Source organism: Medicago truncatula, chromosome 2 (assembly GCF_003473485.1).
Source record: "Medicago truncatula cultivar Jemalong A17 chromosome 2, MtrunA17r5.0-ANR, whole genome shotgun sequence".
In the NCBI taxonomy this organism is placed as follows: Eukaryota; Viridiplantae; Streptophyta; class Magnoliopsida; order Fabales; family Fabaceae; genus Medicago; species Medicago truncatula.
The window spans coordinates 7,426,225-7,450,362 of NC_053043.1; the positions used below are offsets into that span (position 1 = coordinate 7,426,225).

Consider the following 24,138-nt stretch of genomic DNA (forward strand, 5'->3'; position numbering starts at 1 on the left):
TATTTTCATTCGCATCATTAACAGTACTAACATCATCTCAAGGATAATCTTTGTGAAGCCAGCTTCCCAGGCCAACTCAAAACCATGAATGACTCTTCACCATTCAGCAGCATTTCACCTCCCCTCCATTAAAATCCCTCACTTTCCCGTCGCTTGAACTAAACAGATCCTTAGAAGCTACATTCATATTCAATTTGATAACCCGGCTCAGGTTTGGCCTAAACTCTAAACACCCATCCTTATTATGTGACAAACTCTCCATAAGTAGCCTTTCATTCTTCTTGGACCTTTCCATTTCTAAATATTCTTGGACCTTTAATCTCTCAAGTATTGTAATTATGCAATATTAGTTCCTCAATTTGTAAATTGCGCAATTTTGATCCCTAATTTGTAACTAATTAATTTGTACTCATAACTGTTGCTTCATGTTGAATTGAAGCAAAAAGAAGCAACCATATTAGATAATCAAATAAATCAGTTGCAACATTTCAAACAGAGTAAACACAAAACTAGTAAAAATGACATACTAACATGGAAAATTGAAATTTTACCACAACGGTAAATAATTTTACAATTCCCACTAAAATATATAAAAAGAATCGGTTCGGTTGTTCCAACAAGAAGAAGCCAATGTATTATCAGGTCAAAGAAGCATTCTTTGTTCAGTTGTTACATTCAATTCAACTAATTAATCATTCATTTGCAACAATTTGACCAAGAACAATCTCTGAACACAAACCCAATAGCATCAAAATCACTAACATTCCTTCATTGTAGTTTCAGATTAAATCAAAACAGAAACAAGCAGCCATATAAGATAATCAGATAACCAGTAGTTGCAACATTTCAAAAGAGAAAAAAGACAGAATCAGAATTAAGAGGAGGATGATTGATGAAGATGTTTCTCACTTGAGATAAATTCGTACAAAGCTTCGAAAACACTTCATTATATCCTCCAAGGCTTGGGATTGGGTTTGCATATCAACATGGATAGTTTCCGTATTGTCTTTGATAAACCGAAGATTCACCAAAAGATTATCCATGTCAGAAACTAAATCCATCAACACCCGTTTCAATTCGTCTTTTTCTTCATCAACAGCAGCAACAACTTCTTCATCAACAAATGCAACATCTTCATCTTCTTCTTCTTCTTCGGCATTTTCTTCTCCTTCCTCTTGAGGCACGACCGGGTTATTTATATTATGTTGCGATATGAAAGCATTGGACTGTTCCAAAGCCTTAGAAGTTAGATCTCTGATGTCCGTGAACAAACTCTGAAAGTGCTTCTTAACGAATTCAGGATCAGTAATAAGCGAATTCCATCGTTTGCAAACGGGCCTCAGTTGAAGAGTATTCCTTGAATCAACTCTAGAAATGATCTCAATTATCAGTTCCTCCGGGAGAACCACCGTCTTTGGTAACTCTGCCGTTGCTTCCGCCGTCATTGCTGTCGTTAAGCTTTCGATTTTCCCTCTTTTTGGGATTTTAGGGTTTGAGGGATTTATCAGATCAGAATCAGATCTGAATTCTAAAAAAAATTATTATTTACTCTATAAAAAAAATATATTTATATTTATTTAGTAAAATAATGTAAATAAGTCCATAAATCCTATTCTTCAAGAAAGAAAAAAAATCACAAATTCTAATCCAACCGGTAAAAATGTCGAAATTGTTAGATTATACGTTGAGATAAGTGTTCAAACTCCAGATCACTCCTCTTGTGTACGTGAGTTTCAATGGTTATGTGTTAGTTTGTCAATCTAAAAAAAATTAATGTAAATAATACTCCCTCCGTTTCAAAATATAAGCAAAATTCACTTTTTAAGTTCATTCATTTAACGATGTATATGGTCTATATTATGAATCACATACATTATTAAATGAATGAACCTAAAAAATAAATTTTATTTATTTTTTAACACGGAGGGAGTAGTAGGTTGATCTAAATGATAAGAGTTTTAAATTCCTTATGAGTTCGATTTGACTTTTCCATAACAAAGAAATTAAGTTGGATGGGAATAACTCACATTATGCACCTTGTATTTCTTATAAAAGAATGTGGTTGTGTTTTTGGCTCTGTCTCCGGTAGGAGACTTAAATATGTCTCCTATGGTAGGAGATATGGCTGTTTTTATTTAATTTTTTTTTTAGCAAAATGAGCATGAACCATTAGATAAAGGTTAATTAACTTTGGATCAAAATGTTTATTATACACTTCCCACACCCAATTACAGTAGAAACTCTTTAAATTAATACTCGGTAAATTAATAAACTCTCTAAAATAATAAATTTGTCCGGTCCCGACTTGGGCCAGTGTAAAAAATTGAATAATTCGATAAAATAATAAGATAATAATTTTTTGGGAGATTCCTTTATAATTTTCGGTCCCAAGAAAATCATAAATTAATAATTCATAGAAACTGAAAAAAAAAAATATATTACACTTTGTTGAAATATGATTCAATAGTTGTTTGTTTTCCTTTAAAGTTCAAGTCTGTTTGGAGCTCATCTCTAACTTTTCTTATTGCATCCAATAGCTGAGGTGTTGTATTTTTGTATTGTATCATAAAGTTGTGAAGAGTGTTCGACGCCATAAGTGCTTCCTTTCGCGTAACAGGCTCCAAAGACACCGTATCATCTTTGTCGTCATCCTCTGCATTGTTCTCAATGATAGTACGCACAATATCTTCTAAACTCTGAACCTCCGAACATGCTTCATTTTCACCTGGGTAGTTCATTAGATTGTCGATATCCATCTTATTACGATAGCCACATTGATTGATCATAGTCTGGAGGTCTTGAGTTTCTTCATCAAAAGTGGATTCATCCAAATTTCCTACAACGTCACTAGCTGAACGAATTTTACAGTGTCGGAAGCAATTCGCTATTGTTTCTTTTCGAACATCTATCGTCCAAGCTGGGATTGCCAAATTGATAGCATCAAGGACATTTATCTTCCCTATATCAGATTGTCCCACCTCATAACCTTCCAATATTTTGCGGTAAAACCTTCTACGGTAATGCATCTTGAAAGCTCTTATTATCCCAGCATCGCAAGGTTGAATCTTTGATGTCATGTTGGGTGGCAAGAAGAACAACTCAACGTTTCTTAGCCCTTCAATATTTCTTGGATGTGCTGGACAATTATCCACCACAAGTAGAACTCTTCTACCATGCATCATTTGGTCAAATGAACGAACATATTCATCAAAAAGCACACTAGTCATCCATGCTTTTTTGTTAGCTCAATACTGACAATCCAAGCTATTCATGTTGACATTCTTGAAGCAACGAGGCTTTGCATATTTCCCAATAATCCATAGAGGGATTTTTTCAGAGCCATCTTCATTGCAACAAATAATTACCGTCAGCCTTTCTTTATCTTGTTTTCTTCCTTCAAGTTGTTTTGTTGCCAGTGAATGATCAACTTGTAGCCTATAAAACAACCCAGTTTCATCCATATTGAAAACATCTTTCATAGGGAACTGATCAATTTTCTCTCGAATCGATACCAATTTCTGCTCCATGTCTTGTACATCAACAAACCCACTCTCGCCAAAACGACGAAATGACTTTATGCCATGTCGGTGCTTGAATTCCCAAGCCATCCTGTAGAGAAGTTAAAATCTGAATCATCATGAGGGTACAAGAGTTTCATTGTATCTCTTGCCTTCTGCAAAATTAATTCTCCTGTGATATTCACACGTTCTTGATGCTGTAGAAACCACTCAAACAACCTTCTCCATGTCAGGATATTTTGCTGGTTTGTGTCTTTTGATCTCCGCTCTTCCCTTTTCTATTTCCGCAGAGAGATAGTCATTTGATCACTTAAGTGTGTTTGATATTGTTCCTTGACTAACTTTCAACTGAAATTTTCCCTCAAGTCATCTCTGCAAGTCTTTTTGTGTGCTTGCAGGATTATCTCTCTTGTACTCGCACAACTCCTTACGTATTTGATCTGACATAGTTGATTTTGCAACACCTTTTAGATGAGAAGCCATCTCGTGAGTGAGATATGGTTTGAATACTTTTAACATATTCATGTAATTTATATATGCCAAACTTGCTTAAGAATACATTGAACATTCCACTTGTTTACATTTACTATACACTTCAAAAGTCAAAAGTCATATTTCCAATGGATATGAATACAATATTTATTAATTTACATTGAGTCCCAAGATTTGGTGCAACGTAATTCTAAGAGACATTGACTAATTTGCCTTTTTGTTTGGTATGTACAGTGTAATTACTTAAAAACTCTTTAAATTAATAATTATTAATTTATCGATAAATTAATAACTCTCTAAATTAATAAATTTCTCCGATCCCAACATTATTAATTTATAGAGTTTCTTCTGTACTTTCTTTTATGAACCATATCTTCCATCTTCCTTCTTTCTTTTCTGCAACAACACATACCAATTTATTGAAGCAAAATCAATCAAATAACCTTTCAATACATGATTTTAAAGCAAATTTATACTGAACATATCTGATTCACTTCTCAGTCTCTTCATTCTTCTTCTCTCTCTAGCTACCTTCTTTGTTAAAGACTCTGTTGGAAAAATCACCACCGGTTTTAACTTTCAATTCATTTCCAAAAAAAATCTCTATTAATTTTTCCAAGGTTTTTAATGTTATTTTTTATTTATTCTGCAAATTAAAATGAAGAATATTCATGATTATGATTTATCATAATTTGTGAAGGTTTCATCTTTTGAGAAACTCAGATTCCGACTACTCTCTTCTTCTTCTTCTTCAAATTGTTGTCCTGATTGAAACATCACCACTGTTCACTAACTTGCTACGAGCAAAGAATCTAAAACACTAATAAGCTTTAAAATGGGAAGCTTTAAAATAATTTAAAAACAGAAATCGATACAATTCATTTAATTTAAGTTCAGTCAAGATAAAAATTAATATTGGAACCAAAGTTGATGAAATTAATATTAAAAAAAGAAAACAAAAATCATTTGTTGATGAAATTTTGAACCGTAGCAACAAACAACAACAAGATCACCGTAATGGGGCTGGTGAAGAAAGAAAATAGTAATTTAGAATAAAAGAAAACAATTGGATGTTGGAAGTGTATAGTAAGCATTTTAATTCAAATGTTACTTAACCCTTTCAGGTATCCCACCATAGACGGAGCCTTTTGTTTTTTTTTATTCACAGAAACATATAGTATGTGACAAAATATTCAATATTGTTGATATTATAGTGATTTTCCTGTATTAATGTGATACAACTATTTATTAATAAACAATTTAAATTTATGTTTTAGTGTTGTTGTTCATATTTTAATGAGATTCTTTTAATGCAACAAAAAAAAATGAGATTCTTTTAAATTAATAATTTAATAATATTATAAAATAGAAAAATAGTTTAAATAAAAGGTAAATGTAAAACAAACAAAAAAAGTCAGCTAAAAAAGAGGTATCTCCTTTATATATTGTTATATAAGGTTCATCGAGGCACCCAGACAAAATTAATGGTACAAGCTAAGATCCATCGAGGTATACACCTCGGTAGTTGCACAATTATGTGACTTTAGCTCGTTAATTTTCAATTTTACAATTTTTTTAATCAATTAGTCTAATGGGTTATAAATTTAACTTTTTTGTAGAAGGCTATAAATTAACTTAAAAATGAATAAGTTGAGGTTTGAGATCTGCACCCCACCCTTGCATGTAATTTACATTTTACCCAATGCTTCATCATTGTGCAATAAACCCTAATTTTTCATTTCTTTTTTCGATTTCTTTCCATTTTAGTTATTCATGTTCTGGATTACTTAGAGGACTTAAAATGTGGGAGACTCAAATCTTAAAACCATGATACTCATTACTTAGAGGACTAAAAATGTGGGAAATTAAGGAAAAGAAAGAGGAGTTTATTGTACAAGGAACAAAAATTATGAATCAAATAAAAGTGAGATTAAGCTTTTTTTTTCTTTTAAGGGTCTGTTTGGATAATAAAATTATATGAAGCTCATAGGACAGCCGCTTATCATAAGATTACATCAGTTATCTATATATATACTAATAAGAAAATTAATGTCCTATGAATTACCATTTTTGCCCTCAAGAGGGGCAATTTGGTAATTCAATTATTCATTAACCACACTCATTATATATATATATATATATATATATATATATATATATATATATATATATTTTATATTATTTTCTTTTTTATTTTATATTTATTTTATAAGAATAAAAATAATCCTAAATTCAGTTGTTTCTAAACTGTCGTTGTGGGAGATTAAGACACCGTTTGACCCGACTTTTTTTCAACTTCTCTACATTTGTAAGGAGAATTTAGGCCAAAATGTTTGATGCGAGCCAAAATTAAACCACTCAAATTAAGTACTTACTAAAAAAAAGTAGTTTTTTTAATGCATAAAATTGAATGGAATGAGCTTTGACCAAAAGTTATGGAATGCTATCTCAAAAAACTACTTGTCGACAATTTATTTTACAAGCACCTCTCTTAAACTCATGTTGGGAACCTTTTCTTTTATTTTTTTAATATTATATTTCAATATGCTTTTTTTCTTCCATTTAATTTATTTTTATTTTTTTGAACCGTTCCATTTAATTTTATTATCTTTTTTCAAGGGAATTTTATTATCTTTTTATCACTCATATATTTAATTTCAATATAGTTTAATCATCACAACCTCACAAATATTTTTATTCACGTTGTCTTTTAATGATACCAAATATTTTTATTTCCTATCTTCAACCTCGCAAATATATCCACACGCATTAGCATTTAGAGTAATATTTTATGTCCGTCTGTCTGTTTTTTTTGTTACGCTAATGCGTATAATTTTTTTTTAGCGTTGCATAATGCATATGATTATTTTTATAAAATTTTGATTTTAATTAAAAATACAAGTATAGATGCCTAAAAAAATTATACTTATATATATTTTGCACATTTATATTGTAATAAATTATACATATATTTTTCTTATTAAAAAAAACTAAACATGTATGTTTCGGTGACACCAACAATGTAGCAAATATAATGTCAAATAATATAAATTCTTATCTTTTTGAAAGTCACCAAAAATATGGTATTCTTATAATGAAATTTGTTATAGAGTATAATTGAAAAAGAAAAAATCAACTATTTTGATATTATTTATGTACTTATTTGAGTCTCCATAAATTATTTCTCCTATTCAAATATTTTGTTATTTCTTTTGTTTTGCATTTTGATTTCATTTTGAGAAGTTTATTTTTCGACAGTGTTTTAGTTTCTGTATCAATAGAGGTGGTTTTCTTCCTCTTTTTTTTCTTCATGATTCTGCATTTTAAGGGTTTTTTTTTTTTTTTTTTGCTTTTTTTTTTCCTGATTGTTAGTGGGTTATGTCCCCGAGATTGTTATGTTGCATAACTATTGTATTTAAGACATTAAAGGAAATTCAAGATGGAAAATTCAAAATTAATTTTTTATATTGTATAGTTATGTGCTTTAATTTATTTATGTGTTTTCTCCGATTATAAGGTTCTTATAGATGAAATTAATTTTAAGAAATTATCGAGCTTCTTCATGAGATTGTCAAGACAACGTCAATTGGGATTGGAAAAAAACCGTGTACAAACATTGTGTTGAGAGATGAAAGGTATTATTTTCTAAATTTGTCAGTATCAAATGATAGGATTTTGTATAGGTTTGATAATGACTTGAAAGATGTCTTTTCTTATGCAATGGCAATATGATTGATGTAACACAATGGGAAAAATACTCCGTAGCTTTGACGAATTTTCTTGCTGATCGAAAGGATGTATGGCCTGTTGTTTTAATATTGACTCATGATCAATGCAAGCTTATAGGTGAATGTGATATACATTTATTATTTTTGTCAATAGCTTTGTCATCTACCATCTATTTACCTTGAGTTATTTGCTTCCATTTTAAAGAAAATGGCAAGCCAAATATATGTAACAATTGGTCAAGTTTGAGGCTGCTCATTAACCTACATCACCCGATTGTTTAGAAGTTTAAGACTTGGTAAGTTTGCATTATGATTTCACAATACAATATTATGATTTCTTGAATAGTTTTCGTGACCTTAACACTTTTCAAGCTCAGAGTCAAAGCTTCAGTCATAACTTAAGTCAGGGTTCGACTTCTTCTCAACGTACTTTGTACAATGATTTTTCCAATCTGTCTCAAGTTAGGCCAATTGCTGAATTTAGAGACTTAGTCAAGGTTCCTTAAAAAAAAAGACTTAGTCAAGGTCGGTTTTTTGAATGCACAAACATGCTTTGAGTTTTTTTACGCACAAATTAAAAATAAATTTATTCTTTATTTCATTTGCATAATTTGTTTCAAGATACATACTGCATCACTATTGGAAAAATAACTAAATTCAATCCTGACCAATTTGGATGGTATTATAAGAGTTGCACCAAATATTCAAAGGAATCAAAGTCAAATGGTTCTAGCTATAGATGTACATGCAAACAGGATGTTGATGCTCCATTGACTAGGTTACATATTTAAAATTTCATGTGGTGGATTAGTGTTTTTTGTTTGGCACATTTATGATATGTCTTTGAATCTATCTATTTTATCAGATACAAGGTAGTTGTGCATGGTTTTCATGATAGTCACAAGGCTGAATTTGTGTTTTGGGATAGTGAAGGTCTTCAGATTATTGGTATTACTGCCCAAGCTCTTAGGAAGACTAAGCAAGAGGTATCCCTAATTTAGTTTTCATATTATTTTCCGCATGGTTGATAGATATTATAACTTATGTAATTGTATTTATTTATGAAGGTCGATGAGGATGATCCTAAAATATACCAAAAACATCTATATAAACTACTCGGCCTTGAGTCTGTGTTACGTGTCAACCATCAGCCATACTATCATCAATCATTCGTTTTAGGTGTTTCCCGTGATCCTGTTGTCATAAAAAAAATTAAGTCTCATCTTCAGCTAGAGGGGCAATAACTTGATGAGGTTCTTTGTGTCTGTCGTGTTCTTTTTTTAATAATTGATTTGACTGTTTCTTTTTCTGTCACTTATATTTGATTTTCATTTTATTATTGTAGAATGTTATCTATGATAATCCAACCCAGACATTCATTCTTGAGAAGAATAATGCTTCTGCTAAGTGCTCAGATTCCCTTAACATTCCCACGATATAATAATTAAACACATTGAATTTCTCTGTGATTTGTTATTGTAATTATTAATATTATATTCATTTTAACTATGGAAATTTTATCCTTATTGTGACAACATTCCTTCTCTGCTTGTGGTGAAAATGATTTGGAATTGCACTCATGCAAAGTGTTCGTCCACTGAGAAATACCAAGATGACATTGCATCTGATGCCTATAATGCAACGCAATTGTCTTCCACTAAGTTGGCCAAACACATCATGAAGGAGTGATTGACCTTTTCTTTGTCTGCTTTTTTGAAAACATGTCATAGACTCTTGCAAAGTTATTTGACTTTCATATATAATTAGATTCTGAGATGTTAGTAAGGATATCTAACTAGAAAATAATGGTTGTTTCCAAAATCTAATCTGATAAAGAAATTATGTATGTAAGTTGAACAACATTTTTTTTTAATTTTAAAGTTTTTTAGTATGTGAAACAAATAAGATTGATCATAATTTATGATTTTTATTTCTGCCTCTTTTTTTAAAAAAATAAAATTGGTTGAATATAGTCACCAATGAACAAGAACAGTTAAACTCTTATTTATAATTGGTTGCATAGGACGAAAAATATTAACTTTATTAGTGCATTATGTCACCCAATTGATTCGTCTATGATCTTAACCTATATTCTTAGAAAAAATGCATCAACATTGTTGAAACAAATGAAAATTAACATCCGGTAAAAAATTGCTAAAACATGTTGCATACATTTAAAGACAAAAATGTTAATTGCATCCATGAAAACACATTTGTATAAACAATGGTGTTACGAACTACATAATATAACTTCATGCAATGACACCTAATTTTAATCATTGAAAAACATTAAAACGTTTACTATATAGTTGCACCAGTTTTTCTTGATCAGAGTGAAAGAGACACTTTTTATGCATCAAAGTTTTATAATGCTTTGTGTCCGCCCCTTAAAGAGTAGAATAAAAAGGTCCTACATTGTCGTCGAGGGCATTTTCAGGACATGTCTTTGTCAAAATCGGAAGATTAGAATTCAAGCAATTATGCGTTTATAAGATTAGAATTCAGTTGCTCCAAGCAGTGGTTTGTACAGGACAACTACCCATACTTATAAGTTGTTTTTCCATATGAGGACCAAAGTGAGTGTTGTTGAGGGTCCCTTGCTTACCATGTTTGGATTAACTTTGACTAATATAGTTGAGGTTAACCATCAAACCGTGGACAACGATTATTTGATTGGTTTGTTGTTTTCATAGAGTTATCTACATATCTTCCTAATTTGCTTATTTTCCTTATGCTTCCCTTTATTATTGTTCCTTTTTTTCTCTTTCTTTTCTTAATCGTTTTTGTTGTTTAGATTGCATTGACTTAATGACTGTAATATCGGAGGTAAGGGAGTATATTAAGCATGGGAAGATCAACAAGATGATTTTGCTTCAGCTAACTAATCACATGTTGATATTTTATTTTATGAGACATGTTAAGATTTATCTTCATTTTGTTTATAGAAGGGACCATCGTTTAAACTTATGTTTGGTTTTTGTCACAAGTGGAAAATGTGAGATTGCTCTGTTTAGAGATTATGTGGATCACTTGAAACAACTCATGGCCAAAGTTGATGAAGGTTTGCATGTGCTGGATATGCAGTTCACAAAAGTGAAGATTTTCAGTGGTGTGTTTTTTGTCTATTTCTTCTAAACATTTTGAAATTTTAATGTATGAATGTTCTTATAAGTTTTGTCATTGGTTGAATTTTTGTAGAGAATGGATCCCCGCAAAATGTAGTGAATACTACCCGAATTATGATAAATCCGGATATATCAGAGGCTGCTGAATTTAAGGGTTAGTTATTTTATTTGGATTGTCGTGATTTTTAATATATGTTCAGATTCTGATACACATTAATTAAATATGTATGTGTTGCGTTTGTTTACGCCTCAATATCTGCATATTGTATCAGTTTGGATGTTAATTCAATCGAAAGTAGCCCACTGTGCCGCTTATTGGTCCAAGGGGTAAACCATCGATAGATGAAGATTTCTTGCATCTCCATCTAAAAAGTCTATTGCAGAATTGAAGGAAGTTAGAGTGAGTGATACGTTTATTGTTTGTGGTACAATTGATGGTATAGTTGAAGAATAGGAATGGTGGTACCCTTCTTTGATTGAAAAAAATTATCATTGTCATGGTGGTAAAATTACTATTTTAAACTTTAGTCCTTTGGCCGTTTGATACTAATCAATTTTTTTTTTGAATAAATATTTGACTTACATGTTCATAGAGCTTCCAAAGGAGTTGAGTTAGAAATTTTATTCAGAGATAAATTGCACTAATAATATCGTAAGAAAGTTCAGGTTAATTATACAAAAAACATTACCAACAATCATATCTAATCAAATTTCAACTTCTATAGGTGATAAGTGAAACTGTTTAAAAAATAGAAAGAAATTCGATGAAGTTCAAATTTATTTCTATGCCCTTTACCCTGCATTGGTTCCAATTAGTTTCAATTTATTATGATCATGTTTTCCTGGTTTCATGAACAAAGTATATCCTCTTTTCATGAATCAAGACTTGGTAGAGCTTTGGTAAATATTTCTTTTGAAACAATTTTTACAAGATACGTTATTCAACCCGTGCGAAGCACGGGTTTGTAACTAGTTTGTTTATAGAAAACGATAAAATAACATTAAATTTTTTTGGTCAAGATAAAATAACATTAAATGAGTTCATACTAACATTAGTTATTTAAAAAAAAATGTTTTTGTATATGCTATAAACTTCTGACAAGAACTTATGAATATTAGCCTAAAAAAGTTTGCAAAAATCGTCATAAGTTATTTTCATAAGCTCTACAATCAGTCTCACAAAACTTATACTATAAATAAGCTCAAATAAGTCAATTAAAAAACATACTTAAAGTACAAGTTATTATCCGGAAAAAACCTTACATCAATGAATGGAAAACTAATAAAAATGACATAATACCGTGGAAGATTAAAATATAGAAATAATCGGTTATGCAAGAAGACAATGTATGAGGTCAAAGAAGCATTTTTTTTCAGTTCTTAACATTCAATTCAACTAACTAACCCATTCATTTACAAAGATTTGAACCAAGAACAATATCCGTCAGAGACTAATAGCATCAAAATCAGAAACTAATTCTTACTCCAACATTCCTTCATCGTGATTTCAGATTAATTCGAAACAAAAAGAAGCAACGATATAAATAATCTAAGAAACCAGAAGTTGCAACATTTCAAAAGAGATTAAAAGCAAAACGAAACCATTGATAATCATAACTGAGAAGATGAAGATGTTGCTGATTTGAGATAAATCTTCAGAAAACTTTCAAGACACTTCATTCTATCCTTCATAGCTAGCGTATCAACTTTGATAATTTCCAATTCCCTTTTGATAGACCGAACACCAACCAAAAGATTATCCAACTCAGCTAACCTATTCATCCTTGCTCGTTTCGCTGCTTCTTCTTCGTCAACCTCTTCATCATCATCATCATCATCATCATCTTCTTCTTCTTCTTCTTGAAGCTGGTTGGGAATCTGATGCGAAACGAAGGATTTGCGGTGTTCCGTGGCCGTGGAAAGTAGATCGGTGATGTCGGCGAGGGATTTGTGAAGGTGCTTCTGCACGAATTGATCATCAACGACAAGAGATTTCCACCACTTGCATACTGACCTCAACTGCAGAGGATTGTTTGAGTCAACTCTAGCAAGGATTTCGATCATCAGTTCCACCGGGAGAATCGTGGTCGGTGACTCCGCCGTTGCATCCGCCATCATTGCCGTCGTTAAAGCTTCCGTTGATTTTTTCTAGGATTTTAGGGTTTCACGGGTTTATCACATCAGAACTTTTTTCCTTCCGGGTCGGTATCTGTCACCCAGATGTTTATAGCTCCGATTTTGATGTTCTGTCTTCTGTGTAGATAAATAATGGGAAATTTTATGGTACACCCAACATCTTGAACAGTGGCGGAGCCTTTTATGGGCTGAGGTGGGCCACGGCCCATCCGAAAAAATAAAAAAATCAACGACTATAGGTCTATTTTGCGAGATTTTATGCAATTTTGTGTGAGTTTTATGTTTTGCTTGATCCAAATTCCTGCAAAGTGGTGTAGTGGCCCACCCGAAAATTTAAATAATTCAATTATACATCTATTTTGCGAGATTTTATACAATTTTATGTCGGTTTTAGGTTTCGATTGATCCAAATTCCCGCAAATTGGTGTAGTGGCCCACGCGAAAAATTTAAATAATTCAATTATAGGTCTAATTTGTGAGACTTTAAACAATTTTTCAATGGTTAATTTTAGTGGCCCACCCTAACATTTTTTTTGGCTCCGCCACTGATCTTGAGTGTACTGGTACACCAAACATTAAATTAATAATTAAATTGATTGTTTTTTGAGAAAAAATAATTATTTTCTATCATTGACAATTATAATAATTAAATCTTATTTACCAAAAATGAAATAAAATTTACTTTTTTTGAATTTTTATTGCTCATAATGAAGAATATTGATTATTTTTTATGAGAAAATGTTAAAAATTTAATATAATCCATATAAACAATGAAATTATGTTTTTTTTTCTCATGAGACGGTGTTTTCTAAAATATAAATAATGATAAATAACAACTTATTTCATAAAATGATCATTAATTTATAAATTTATGAAGCAGAGTTTCGGTACACCTCAATTTGTGAGGTGTACCTCCCATAAATAATACTACTTATCTAATAAAAAATGTAAATAATAATGATTATTTTTATTTTCCCTAAAAAAATGATTATTTTTTTTATTTATTTTTTAACAAAAAAAAAGCAATAAAAAAAATATCAATACACACTCAAATTTCTTCCTGAAAAGGTATATAAGGTATATTGAATAAATTGAATGCTACTAGACTAAATTTGATAACATGATTTTTTTGGAGGGTTTGTTTGTATTCTCATCGGACGTCTTTGTATAAGTAGTTTACATTCCCATGTCACATTTTCTATAAAAAAAAAAAAAAAAAAATTATCCTAAAATTTTTATAAATCATCTTTATTATATATTTGATTTTTTTAAGGGTAATATATCTACTTAATTTTAACCATGATGATAAAAGAGTCATTATATAACCAACAAAGTAGACTCAAATGGTTAATGAGTTCCCCTTATGATGAATGGTTCGTGAGAACGTGAATTTGATTTATAATTGGAAAAATTATTGATGATATTTTACTTATCTCATGATCGAACTCTTGGAATAATTATTGATGATACTTTACTTATTTCATGACCGAATTCTAGATTACTATGCTTTGTTTGCGAGTTTAGAGGGGATGAGAGTGGAGAGTTTTGAAAAAAAAAGGAATGATAAGTGTAAGAAGTAGAGGAAAATAGGATGGGATGACTATGAGGTTAATTTTGCTTCATTATACAAAACTCTTCTCATTTTAGGGAACTAAAAAATGATATTGGAGAAGGGTTTTATGGAGTTTTGGAGGGCTTATACGAATTCTTCAAAATATAACAATCATAGACATTAATTTATCATTCTCTAAAAAAACTATTCTTTAAAAAAATGTGAAAGATTTCTTCATTTTCCCTCATATTTTCCACTCCCTAAAGCCTTCCCTTCCACTCCCCTCCAAACTCTCAAACAAAGCCTTAAGGTCCATTTTCCCTAAGAACCAATAGAAATGATATTTCAACAACCATTTTTTTAATAACTTTAATGACAACTTTATCTCTCATACTCACATTGTGTTTTTACTTTCTCTCTATGACTTTGCTTTTTGTGCCGGTACTTAATTTTTTTTTATATATTTTGGTTGTCAAACAAGTTCTCCTAACAAAAAGTTGTTCAAATAACATTCATCAAGAACCAATGATTGACAACATCACACACATAGAAGTTTCTTCCTATTTTCTTTGTTTCTAATGTATTAGAGTATATAATCACTCTCAATAAGTTAGTTATAGGTTGCTCGTTAAGAATAACAAACCAACTAAACTAACAATTTTAATGCGATCCTTCCAAGTTTCAAACATATTCCTTGTCATATAAGTTCGATATCTCATTGATGATGTGTATTTTTTAATAGAGAAAGTGTAACTCTTACTAAGTAATGAAGCTAAGTTTCATACCAAAATGCACATTTCGTTTCTCTTATTCCAGGTTACTTCCATTAGTAAATTTTTTGTTTATTTTTTCTGTGTTCCTTCTTTTACCAATTCAAAATTGGCACAATAGACTTGGTAGTCTTATCATCTAGAGATTAATGAACTGATTCGAAATATTATTTACCATAAATATTATGACGTAGTTTGATTCACATAGTTGATCCCACCTAATGAGATAAGACTTTATTGTTGTTGTTGTAGACTTGGCCTTTCTCATATAAATGTTATTAAATTAGTAATGCAGCCGTTATAAAATACAGTATGTTTCATCAAAAAAATTTGCCCGTTTTGTGTAATGTTTGTTGCCTAGGTAAACCCATTCTAATCCTTTTGAAGTTATTCATGCTGATTTATGGGGTCCTTCACCCCTGCCCTCTTCAAGTTTCTAAAACTATTATATTTTCTTTGTAGACACATTTACTAAATGCACTTGTATCTATTTACTCCATATTTCTCAGATTTTTCCCATTGACAAATGTTTATCAATTGAGGGAATTGAAGCCTATAAATTGAGCACAAAAAATCAAAGAGAGGAACGAGGAGGAGCTTGCTCTTGCTTTGTAGATGTTGGTGGGGTGGTACAATGGGTGCTGCAACTGAGCTCATAATTGACACTGAAATGTAAACACTTCACCATGCACTTTTACCTTTTAGGATGATATATACATTAGTTAAATTCATGTATAATAACAAGCTGCTTAGCGTTTGAATTATAACATTTTTTTAACGTAGTACATATGAGAAATTAGAACTTTGTATATATTAATGCTCATCCTAACCTAAGTCTTTATTTCACAAAAGAAATTATCCATTGACCACTGTCTTCGTCCCTAATGCAAGCACCAATTGCTGTAAATCCAAGATCAGCGAAAAATATAGCGTCAATGTAGCACTTTAGGTAACCTGCAGGAGGAGGAACCCATGCTGGGACATGATTGATAGACACGTCTTAGGTACCATTCTAATCCTTGATAAAAACAACGCTGCATAAGTGTGAGTTTGCTAAGGAGAAGAAACCCTGCTTTCCCGTATACGTATGCTCGTATACGTATGCTCGTATACGTATGCTCATAATGCTTCCATATACTACATAAATTCATAGCAAAATAATAAGATGAACTAACATAACAATTTTATAAACTATTATTTTATTTGGTATTTTTTGATGAATTATTTGGTGTTTTCTTCTTTTTATCGACAAGGGAAAACTTATAAGTGGTGATATCAATAAAAAGATGGAAACTAGAAGCTGTTTTTACCATTGTTAAGGAATGTCTCCTTACAAACTTGACACTAAAGTTGTTAAAGTATAGCAACGAACTCAATAAAAAGAGACGAGATGTCGACAATCAGAAATCATGGCAACAAACAAACTCAATAAAAAGAGAAGAGACGTTGACACTCGGAAACTATGGCAACGAACTCAAATAATCCTTCTTTGAAGCTTGAAAGTTACAACTACTTGCTTGAAATTCTTTCATCACATTATCACCTTCACTCGTTCATGAGCAACATTTCATCATAAAAAATGATGAATTAATGATGAAGTAAACGCATAAGTAATAGTAGTAAGTAACGTACAAGTTACTATCTGAAACTTTCTTCATCAAAACAATCAATAAAAAAGGACATAACAGAGATGATTGAAATTCTACACAGCTGCACATATTTTCCAAACTAATTTTTTTTAATCTTTAACATGTTTATAATTTTTTTTTCAAGTGCAACATTTATTAGATCCAACATCAAATAAAAATATGATTTGGACAAACACTTGAGTGATATGCATTTTTATGTGTGTGTAATCATTTTTATTTGGGGTCAAAAACAATTCTATCAGATAGTAAATTGTCTTCAGAATGGGGCCAAAAACTTAATACAATCACTAATAAGTTCTGTTTTTCCAACATCAAGAATGCAAAGCTATCACTCAAACAAGCATTGTGGTTCAGTCCTCACATTCAATTCAACTAACTAATCCATTCATACAACCATTTGAATAAGAAACCATCTCTTAACACAGCCCTAATAATATCAAGATCTCAAAGCTATCAATAATTTTGACTCTTCATTCATTTGAAATTGAAGCTAAAAAGAAGAAATCATATAAGATGTTGATAAAATAAACTAGAAGTTGCAACATTTCAAAAGAGAAGAAAAACAAAAAACGATCAATGAAAGGATGAAGATGTTGCTAGCTTGAGATAACTCCGAAGAAAACTTTGGAGACACTTCACTCTATCCTCCAGAACTTGACACTTTAGTTTACCCTCCACAATTTGCATCTCATCTCCGGTAGTTTCAAATTCTTCTTCTTCCTCCTCCTCCGCTTCTTCCTCTTCTACTTCTTCCTCTTCCTCTTCTTCTTCTTCGTCATCATCGTCTTCTTTTTCTTCTTCTTCTTCTTCTTCTTGAGGCACGGAGGGGTTGCGAATAAATTGCAAATTCAAAGCATCCATGTCTTTCACAGTCTTAACAAATAGACCACCTATATAAATTCGCAATACTTGAAAGTGCTTTTTCACGAATTGAGAATCAAGAACTAGCGAATTCCACAACTTGCAAACACACCTCAATTGCAGAGTATTGCTTGAATCAACTCTAGAAATGATCTCGATTATCAGTTCTTCTGGGAGAACCACCGTGTTTGGATTTTCAATGACAAACTTGCAAACACACCTCAATGACAATCTTGCCTATTTAGAATTTCATATAATCCTTACTAAATCAACATATTGTAGGTTCTAGAATTTATACATGCTCATATGCTTGTTCCCTTCCGCACTAAAGTACTATGATTATAATTTAATATTTGAGTTGAGCATGTGGTATATTGATTATTTAATAGTTTAACTCCAACAAGTTAGCTTAGTATCTTACGTGGTTGAAACATTGTCTCATCTTCCACATCAGAAAAGAAGGGTGATAATGTGAAAGCGTTGCAACCATAAATTCCGCTATGATGTTTGGGCTAGAAATAATTGATGGCTAATGGAATTTACAGGTTAAAGATGTGTCGACTCAATCGAGATTACACAAAGTGTTAATTAGTACGCGATCATTGATTGATATTGATGCAAGGTGTGGTGTGAGATTTTGTCGGTGGTTGAAGAGTTTCCTGCCAACATGGAACTGGAACCATAAGCTTGTTTGCGTTGGTTGAAAATATACATGTTTGAAATAAAGTTCCACATTGCCCTAGAATTGTAAAGGAAGAAGGAGGTCAAGAGTACACACACATATACACAAGCTCTAGTTCTTAGTTACAAGATATAATGGTCAGAAGTACTTTAAGTTTGTATTTGACTTTTTTTTCTTTCTCTTATACTCTTATGTTAGAGTGTTTTGAGATGTAATTATGTATTTGTTTCAAAGAGTGCGGGTGTATCGGGGGATATGAGATGTTTAAGAGTAGTCAAAAAATTAATAAAAATTTCCATATAATGTTATTCTCTTGTAGTCATTAGAAGTCATTAGACAATGATCGTGGTTTTTTCTCCGGTTTTAGAGTTTCCACGTTATATTTTTATGTGTCTACTGAGTTCTTTTATTTTCTTGGTGTTTTTCCCAACAACATAAGCTTCCTGATTACAAATCTTATTGGGCCTTTGGTTTCTCCAATTATCCTCACTTAAGGACTGTTATTAAACATAAATTGCAATATACATCTACTGAATGTGTTTACTTGAGACCTTCACCCCAGCACAAGGGACATAAATGACTATCGGCAAATAGTCTCATGAGGCACCCATCGCCACATATGCCTATTTCTCCTCTAACCAAATACTCAAGCAACTTCAACTCTATCACATAGAAAACCAACACTCCATGGTGTACAGAGGTAAAAAAAATGGGAATCTAAAGCCTAAGACCTTTATGTCTATCATGGAACCTGCAACTGTTAAGCAGACACTGTCTGATCCTGATTGGCTGGAAGCTATGAAAGCTGTTCACCTCACAAGAAGGCCATTGTATAAGGAAGGAAAATCAAGATGGTAGTCTAAATAAATTCAAAGCAAAAGCTATGGCAAAAGGTTTGGATTAAAGTCAAGGTTTTGATTTTCACGATACCTTCTCACGCGTTGTGAAGTCAATCACCATTCATATTCTTTTAATCCTGTCTCTGACTCATAAGTGGCTTGTGCACAAATAGACATTACTAATGACTTTCTTAATGAATTTCTTCAAGAAGTGTATAAGTGTAAACCACCAGGATTTACAAATGCTTATAGAAATCTGGTATGTAGGGTTAAAGCAAGCACCAAGGGCTTGATATGAATGCTCAATATCTTTTTTGCTTCAAATTGGTTTAGGCGCAGCGGATGTGATCCATCTCTTCTCATTTTTTTCATAAGAACGCTATTGTCCTCTATGTTTTAGTTTAAGTGGATGATATTTTGATTAATACTCCACTTCTTCTCGTAATCTCATTCAAGATCTCATTCACAGCTGAATAATCAATTTGCTCTAAAGAAACTTGGCAAATTGGACTATTTTCAAGGTCTTGAAGTTAAATACTTGTCTTTTGGTTCAATTCTCTTGTCTCAGAGAAAATACATTCAATACCTTCTTTCTCGAGCAAAATATGCTAGATGCTACTAGTACCGTGGTTAGTACGTGCAAATTGAGTAAATTTGGTACTGATACACTTTCAGATCCGATTCTAAAATCACTGTCTACAGAATATATCAAGAAAAGTTCTGTTGTTCAAACATCAAGACAAAAAAGCTATGAGGTCAAAGAAGCATTCTAGGTCGGTGGCTCACATTAAACTAACTAATCCATGCATTTACAACCATTTGATTAAGAACAATCTCTGAACACAAATAATGGCATCAAAATCACTAATTAATTTTTTACTAATCCATTTATTTACAACCATTCATTTTAAATTGAAGCAAAAATAAGCAACCATATAAGTAATCTAATTTTAAATTCATTTTGTAATTCTACCTAAACATTTCATAACTGAGAAGATGAAGATTTTGCTGACTTGAGATAAACCAGCAGAAAGTTTACATCCATTTGAAGAACAATCTCTGAACACAAATCCAATAGCATCAAAATCACTAATTAACTTTTACGCTTCATAATGGTTTCGCTCAAGATTCAAGAAAAAAAAGTAGGATGAAGACAACGAAACCAAAAAAGATAATCAAAAGTTCACATTCAAAATCACTAGTTATGTTCACTAGTTCATTTACAACCATCTGAGCAGGAACAACCACTGCACCAAACAAATTGCAGATAAAATACCACACGCTTCTCCATCCTTCATGAAGCAAGTAGAAGAAAAGTACAAAGTGTTTGTATTTTTTTCTCCAATTTTTAGCCTTTTCAATTATCCTGATTGTGCAATTTTTTCCTCCATCTTTGCAATGTTTGGGAAGCTTACATCTTAAAACCATAATACTCACTTCTTCAAAACAAAACAAAAAAACCATAATACTCACTATCTTAGGGGACTAACAATGGGGAAATTAAGGGAAAAGAAAGACGGGTTTACTTTACAAGGAAAAAACAGTATGAATCAAAATAAAAGTGAAATTAAGCCTAACAATTAATCAATTTAGATATTCAGAAGAAATCTGGGCAGATAAAACCAGAGATTCAAACTGATCTTGATAACTTGCATCATAAGACATTGGTGATATCTGAACTGATTGATACAAATAAACCTAGCTCTTCTAATCATTATGCTTTGCATAATGTTACGGATGAAGTGATAGATCATGACTTGGGTGGCAAATCATCTCATGTAATACAAGAAATTAAGGCAAATCAACTTAACAACAAGGATAATCGCTAGTTGCAGTCAAAGCCTTTCGCAGATGCTAGTTCTGGCCAAAAGAAAGATGCTCAAGAAGACCATGAATCCATGATAGAGTGTGTTGCAACGATGATACTACTTAGACTTCTCAAATTGCTAATGACAAGAAAGTGTGGTTAATTGTAAAGCCTTGTATGATTCAAAGGTTCATACTAAGGAGGACACTCCCGAAGCTAATTCTATTCTCATCAGGAGGCTTCTAAAGAAGACAAGAAGAGTTAGAAGATTCTGAAACTCTCTAAATCTCATGATGAAACTGTCAAGCCTCAGGTAGTTCATGAAGACACTCACTCATTGATGAGTGAGGCTGGAAAACAGAAGTTGGAAGATACTGATGTGTTTAAGATTGTTTCCACCAATTATCAGGTTCCTCAGTCTGACTATAAATGCTAGTGTTCCTGGTTTCAACTTAACTTTGTTCACCAATAACAAGGAATCTACTCCTAGAATGCAAGAGGAGCTCAAAGTTATAGCAGCTCATTTAGGTGATTTTGTTCAGCCAACTTTATCCAAAGCTGATATGTCATCTACTAGTTTAACTAAAGAAGAAAAACTAACCCCTGTGGTTAACAGAAAATATAAAAAGAACCAGATTGTTAAAGCTTCTTCTTCTACTAGTGCTAAGTCCAAACCCACTTTAGGATGCCTTTCACAGCCACTCTAAATGAAGGTGTTTTTCTTGAATATAAGGAGTATTGGCCTAATGAATAAAATCAGACCAATACTTCCAGTGGCGCAACTAAGGATCTTGTTAATTTTACTGCAGAATCATTATCTGATAGGAATGTTTTACTCTTGTGGTAAATTAGAAACAGAAGCAGAATCAGGGCCTACTACATAAAAACAAAGAATCATTATTAAACTGTACTAAGAAGACAATGCTATAAGGTCAAAGAATCATTCATTCTTTTTCAAGTAGTTCACATTCAATTCAACTAACTAATCATTCATTTACAACTAACCATACAGATAATCTAATAAATCAGCAGTAGCAAATTAAACAACATTCCTTCATCGTGGTTTCAAATTAAACAAACCTAACCATATTAGTTAATAATCTAATAAATCAGCCGTTGCAATATTTCAAAACAGAATCAAATACAAAATCAGAACTAAGAAGAGGATGAAGATGACGATTTTAGTGACTTGAGAGTAATCCGCAAAAAGGCTTTGATACCCTTCAATCTAACCAGCAAATTATCTTTGAGAGATGGAACTAACATCACCACATTATTCAACTGAGCAACTGCAACCATGAACTGATCTGTATCTTCTTCTTCTTCTTCATTTTCTTCTTCTTCAGCACCTTCTTCTTCTGCATCTTCTTCTTCTTCTTTTTCTTCTTCTTCATTTTCTTCTACTTCTTCTTCATCTTCTTCTTCAGCAACATCTTCTACATCTTCTTCTTGAGGCACCACAGGGTGCAAATTGACGTGTTCCTCGGCCTTGTAAAGTAGAACGGTGATTTCATCGAACAATTTGTTAATGTGATTCTTCAGGACTTGACGATCAACAACCAGCGAATTCCACAACTTGCAAACGCATCTCAATTGCAGAAGATTGCTTGCGTCAAGCCTCGAGAGGATTTCAATCATCACTTCTTTTGGGAGGATCGTAATCGGTGGCTCCGCCATTGCTTCTGCCATCATGCGCCGTTCAATTCAGACATTTGAAGTTTCCAATTTTTGTTTCGATTTTAGGTTTCTGACATTTACAAAAGAGTAGTGATATTTGAACATGAGACAATTTTGACTACAACTTTCACTTTCTCTTTTTTTTACGGGGTCAAAAGGAGAAAAAGAAAGAGAGAGAATAAGAGCATACTTATGAATACGATAATACGATAAAGAAAAATTGTCAAAAAGTTGTTACGTTTTACATCTATCATTTCTCTTTCTAAAATCAAGATTTGTCTCCATTCGGGTCGATATGTTGTATCCATATTTATCACCATTTCTTTTTTCTTTAAACATTTTTACCAATTTAAATAAAAACAATAGTTTTCCATAAAGGAATAAAAAAAAAGGATATGATATTGAAGTCAAATAAAATTTGTTAAAAAACCTCAATTAAATTCAGATATATCGTTTTAAGATAAATAGATCAGTTAAAAATGTTACAAATATTGTACCAAAAAAAATGTTATAAATATACCTCCACCGAGGAGCTCCTAATCCGAGAAAATACTCACTTTTAAACCAAAAACTTACGTTCACATGGAACACAAATGATAACGGGCTACTTCCAAAAGTAAATAGGTTCCATCATGATGAACGATAGATTGAAAAGGGTGTGGAAACTCACTCATGACACGATCAGAAAATTGGTGATTAGCCACAGTCGGCTATTAGCCACGGTAAAATAACCGTGGCTAATCATCGGTTTTTTGATTGTGTGATTTTGAAATCATGGATAATGATAATGATTTTTATATCGTTAAGTTTGATCAAGACTCTGACAAAGAAAATGTCATATTTGATAAACCATGGATGATATATGGTCAGTGCCCTTGAACTGGTTTTCAATTTAGATTATTTATACATATGAATATAAGGCAAACGGGCACTGAGCTATGCCGCTAGAACTTTTTGGATGGAAAATGACAATATTTAAGAATATAAAAATAAAACTTTAATAAAATTTCATGTATCTTTTCTTCTACATAGTTTATATTTATGTTCCCCTAGTTTTTTGTTTTTTATTTATAGCCCATGCCAATAATCCTTCTGGATGGATTTCCTGGTACCCTTTTGTCTGGATGGTTTTATTTTGAAGGCCGATGGTTGTTGTCATGACGATTCGAATAGATTTTGGTCGTCTGGTTAGAAAAGGGGATGGTAGTTGGATCATCAGATCAGTACTAATGGTCACTGAAGGTTTACAACATCATACACACATGAGGTTTCTTCCTATTTTCTCTGTTTTTAATTATTAGA

At 31.8% G+C, this 24,138-nt stretch overlaps 2 protein-coding genes and 1 pseudogene across 2 annotated transcripts; all 3 read right to left on the reverse strand.

The window, feature by feature from the left end:
* Positions 1-519: 519 nt before the first annotated feature.
* LOC11445899 (putative F-box/kelch-repeat protein At3g17570) lies at positions 520-1,520 on the reverse strand. The gene has a single exon (XM_024775814.2). It carries the CDS (start codon positions 1,443-1,445, stop codon positions 906-908), a length of 540 nt encoding a protein of 179 aa, XP_024631582.1. The 5' UTR covers positions 1,446-1,520; the 3' UTR covers positions 520-905.
* A 113-nt stretch (positions 1,521-1,633) lies between these two features.
* Positions 1,634-4,001, reverse strand: LOC112419314 (CENP-B homolog protein 2-like; annotated as a pseudogene).
* Positions 4,002-12,213: 8,212 nt separating this feature from the next.
* On the reverse strand, positions 12,214-13,158 carry LOC11446138 (protein suppressor of hairy wing). Its single transcript, XM_003594073.3, has one exon. The coding sequence runs from the start codon at positions 12,979-12,981 to the stop codon at positions 12,475-12,477; it is 507 nt and encodes a 168-aa protein (XP_003594121.2). The 5' UTR covers positions 12,982-13,158; the 3' UTR covers positions 12,214-12,474.
* Between the last annotated feature and the right edge of the window lie 10,980 nt (positions 13,159-24,138).

Excerpts from the sequence above, each read along its gene's own strand:
- LOC11445899 (XM_024775814.2), bottom strand. The coding sequence starts at position 1,445 with ATGACGGCGGAAGCAACGGCAGAGTTACCAAAGACGGTGGTTCTCCCG.
- LOC11446138 (XM_003594073.3), bottom strand. The coding sequence starts at position 12,981 with ATGATGGCGGATGCAACGGCGGAGTCACCGACCACGATTCTCCCGGTG.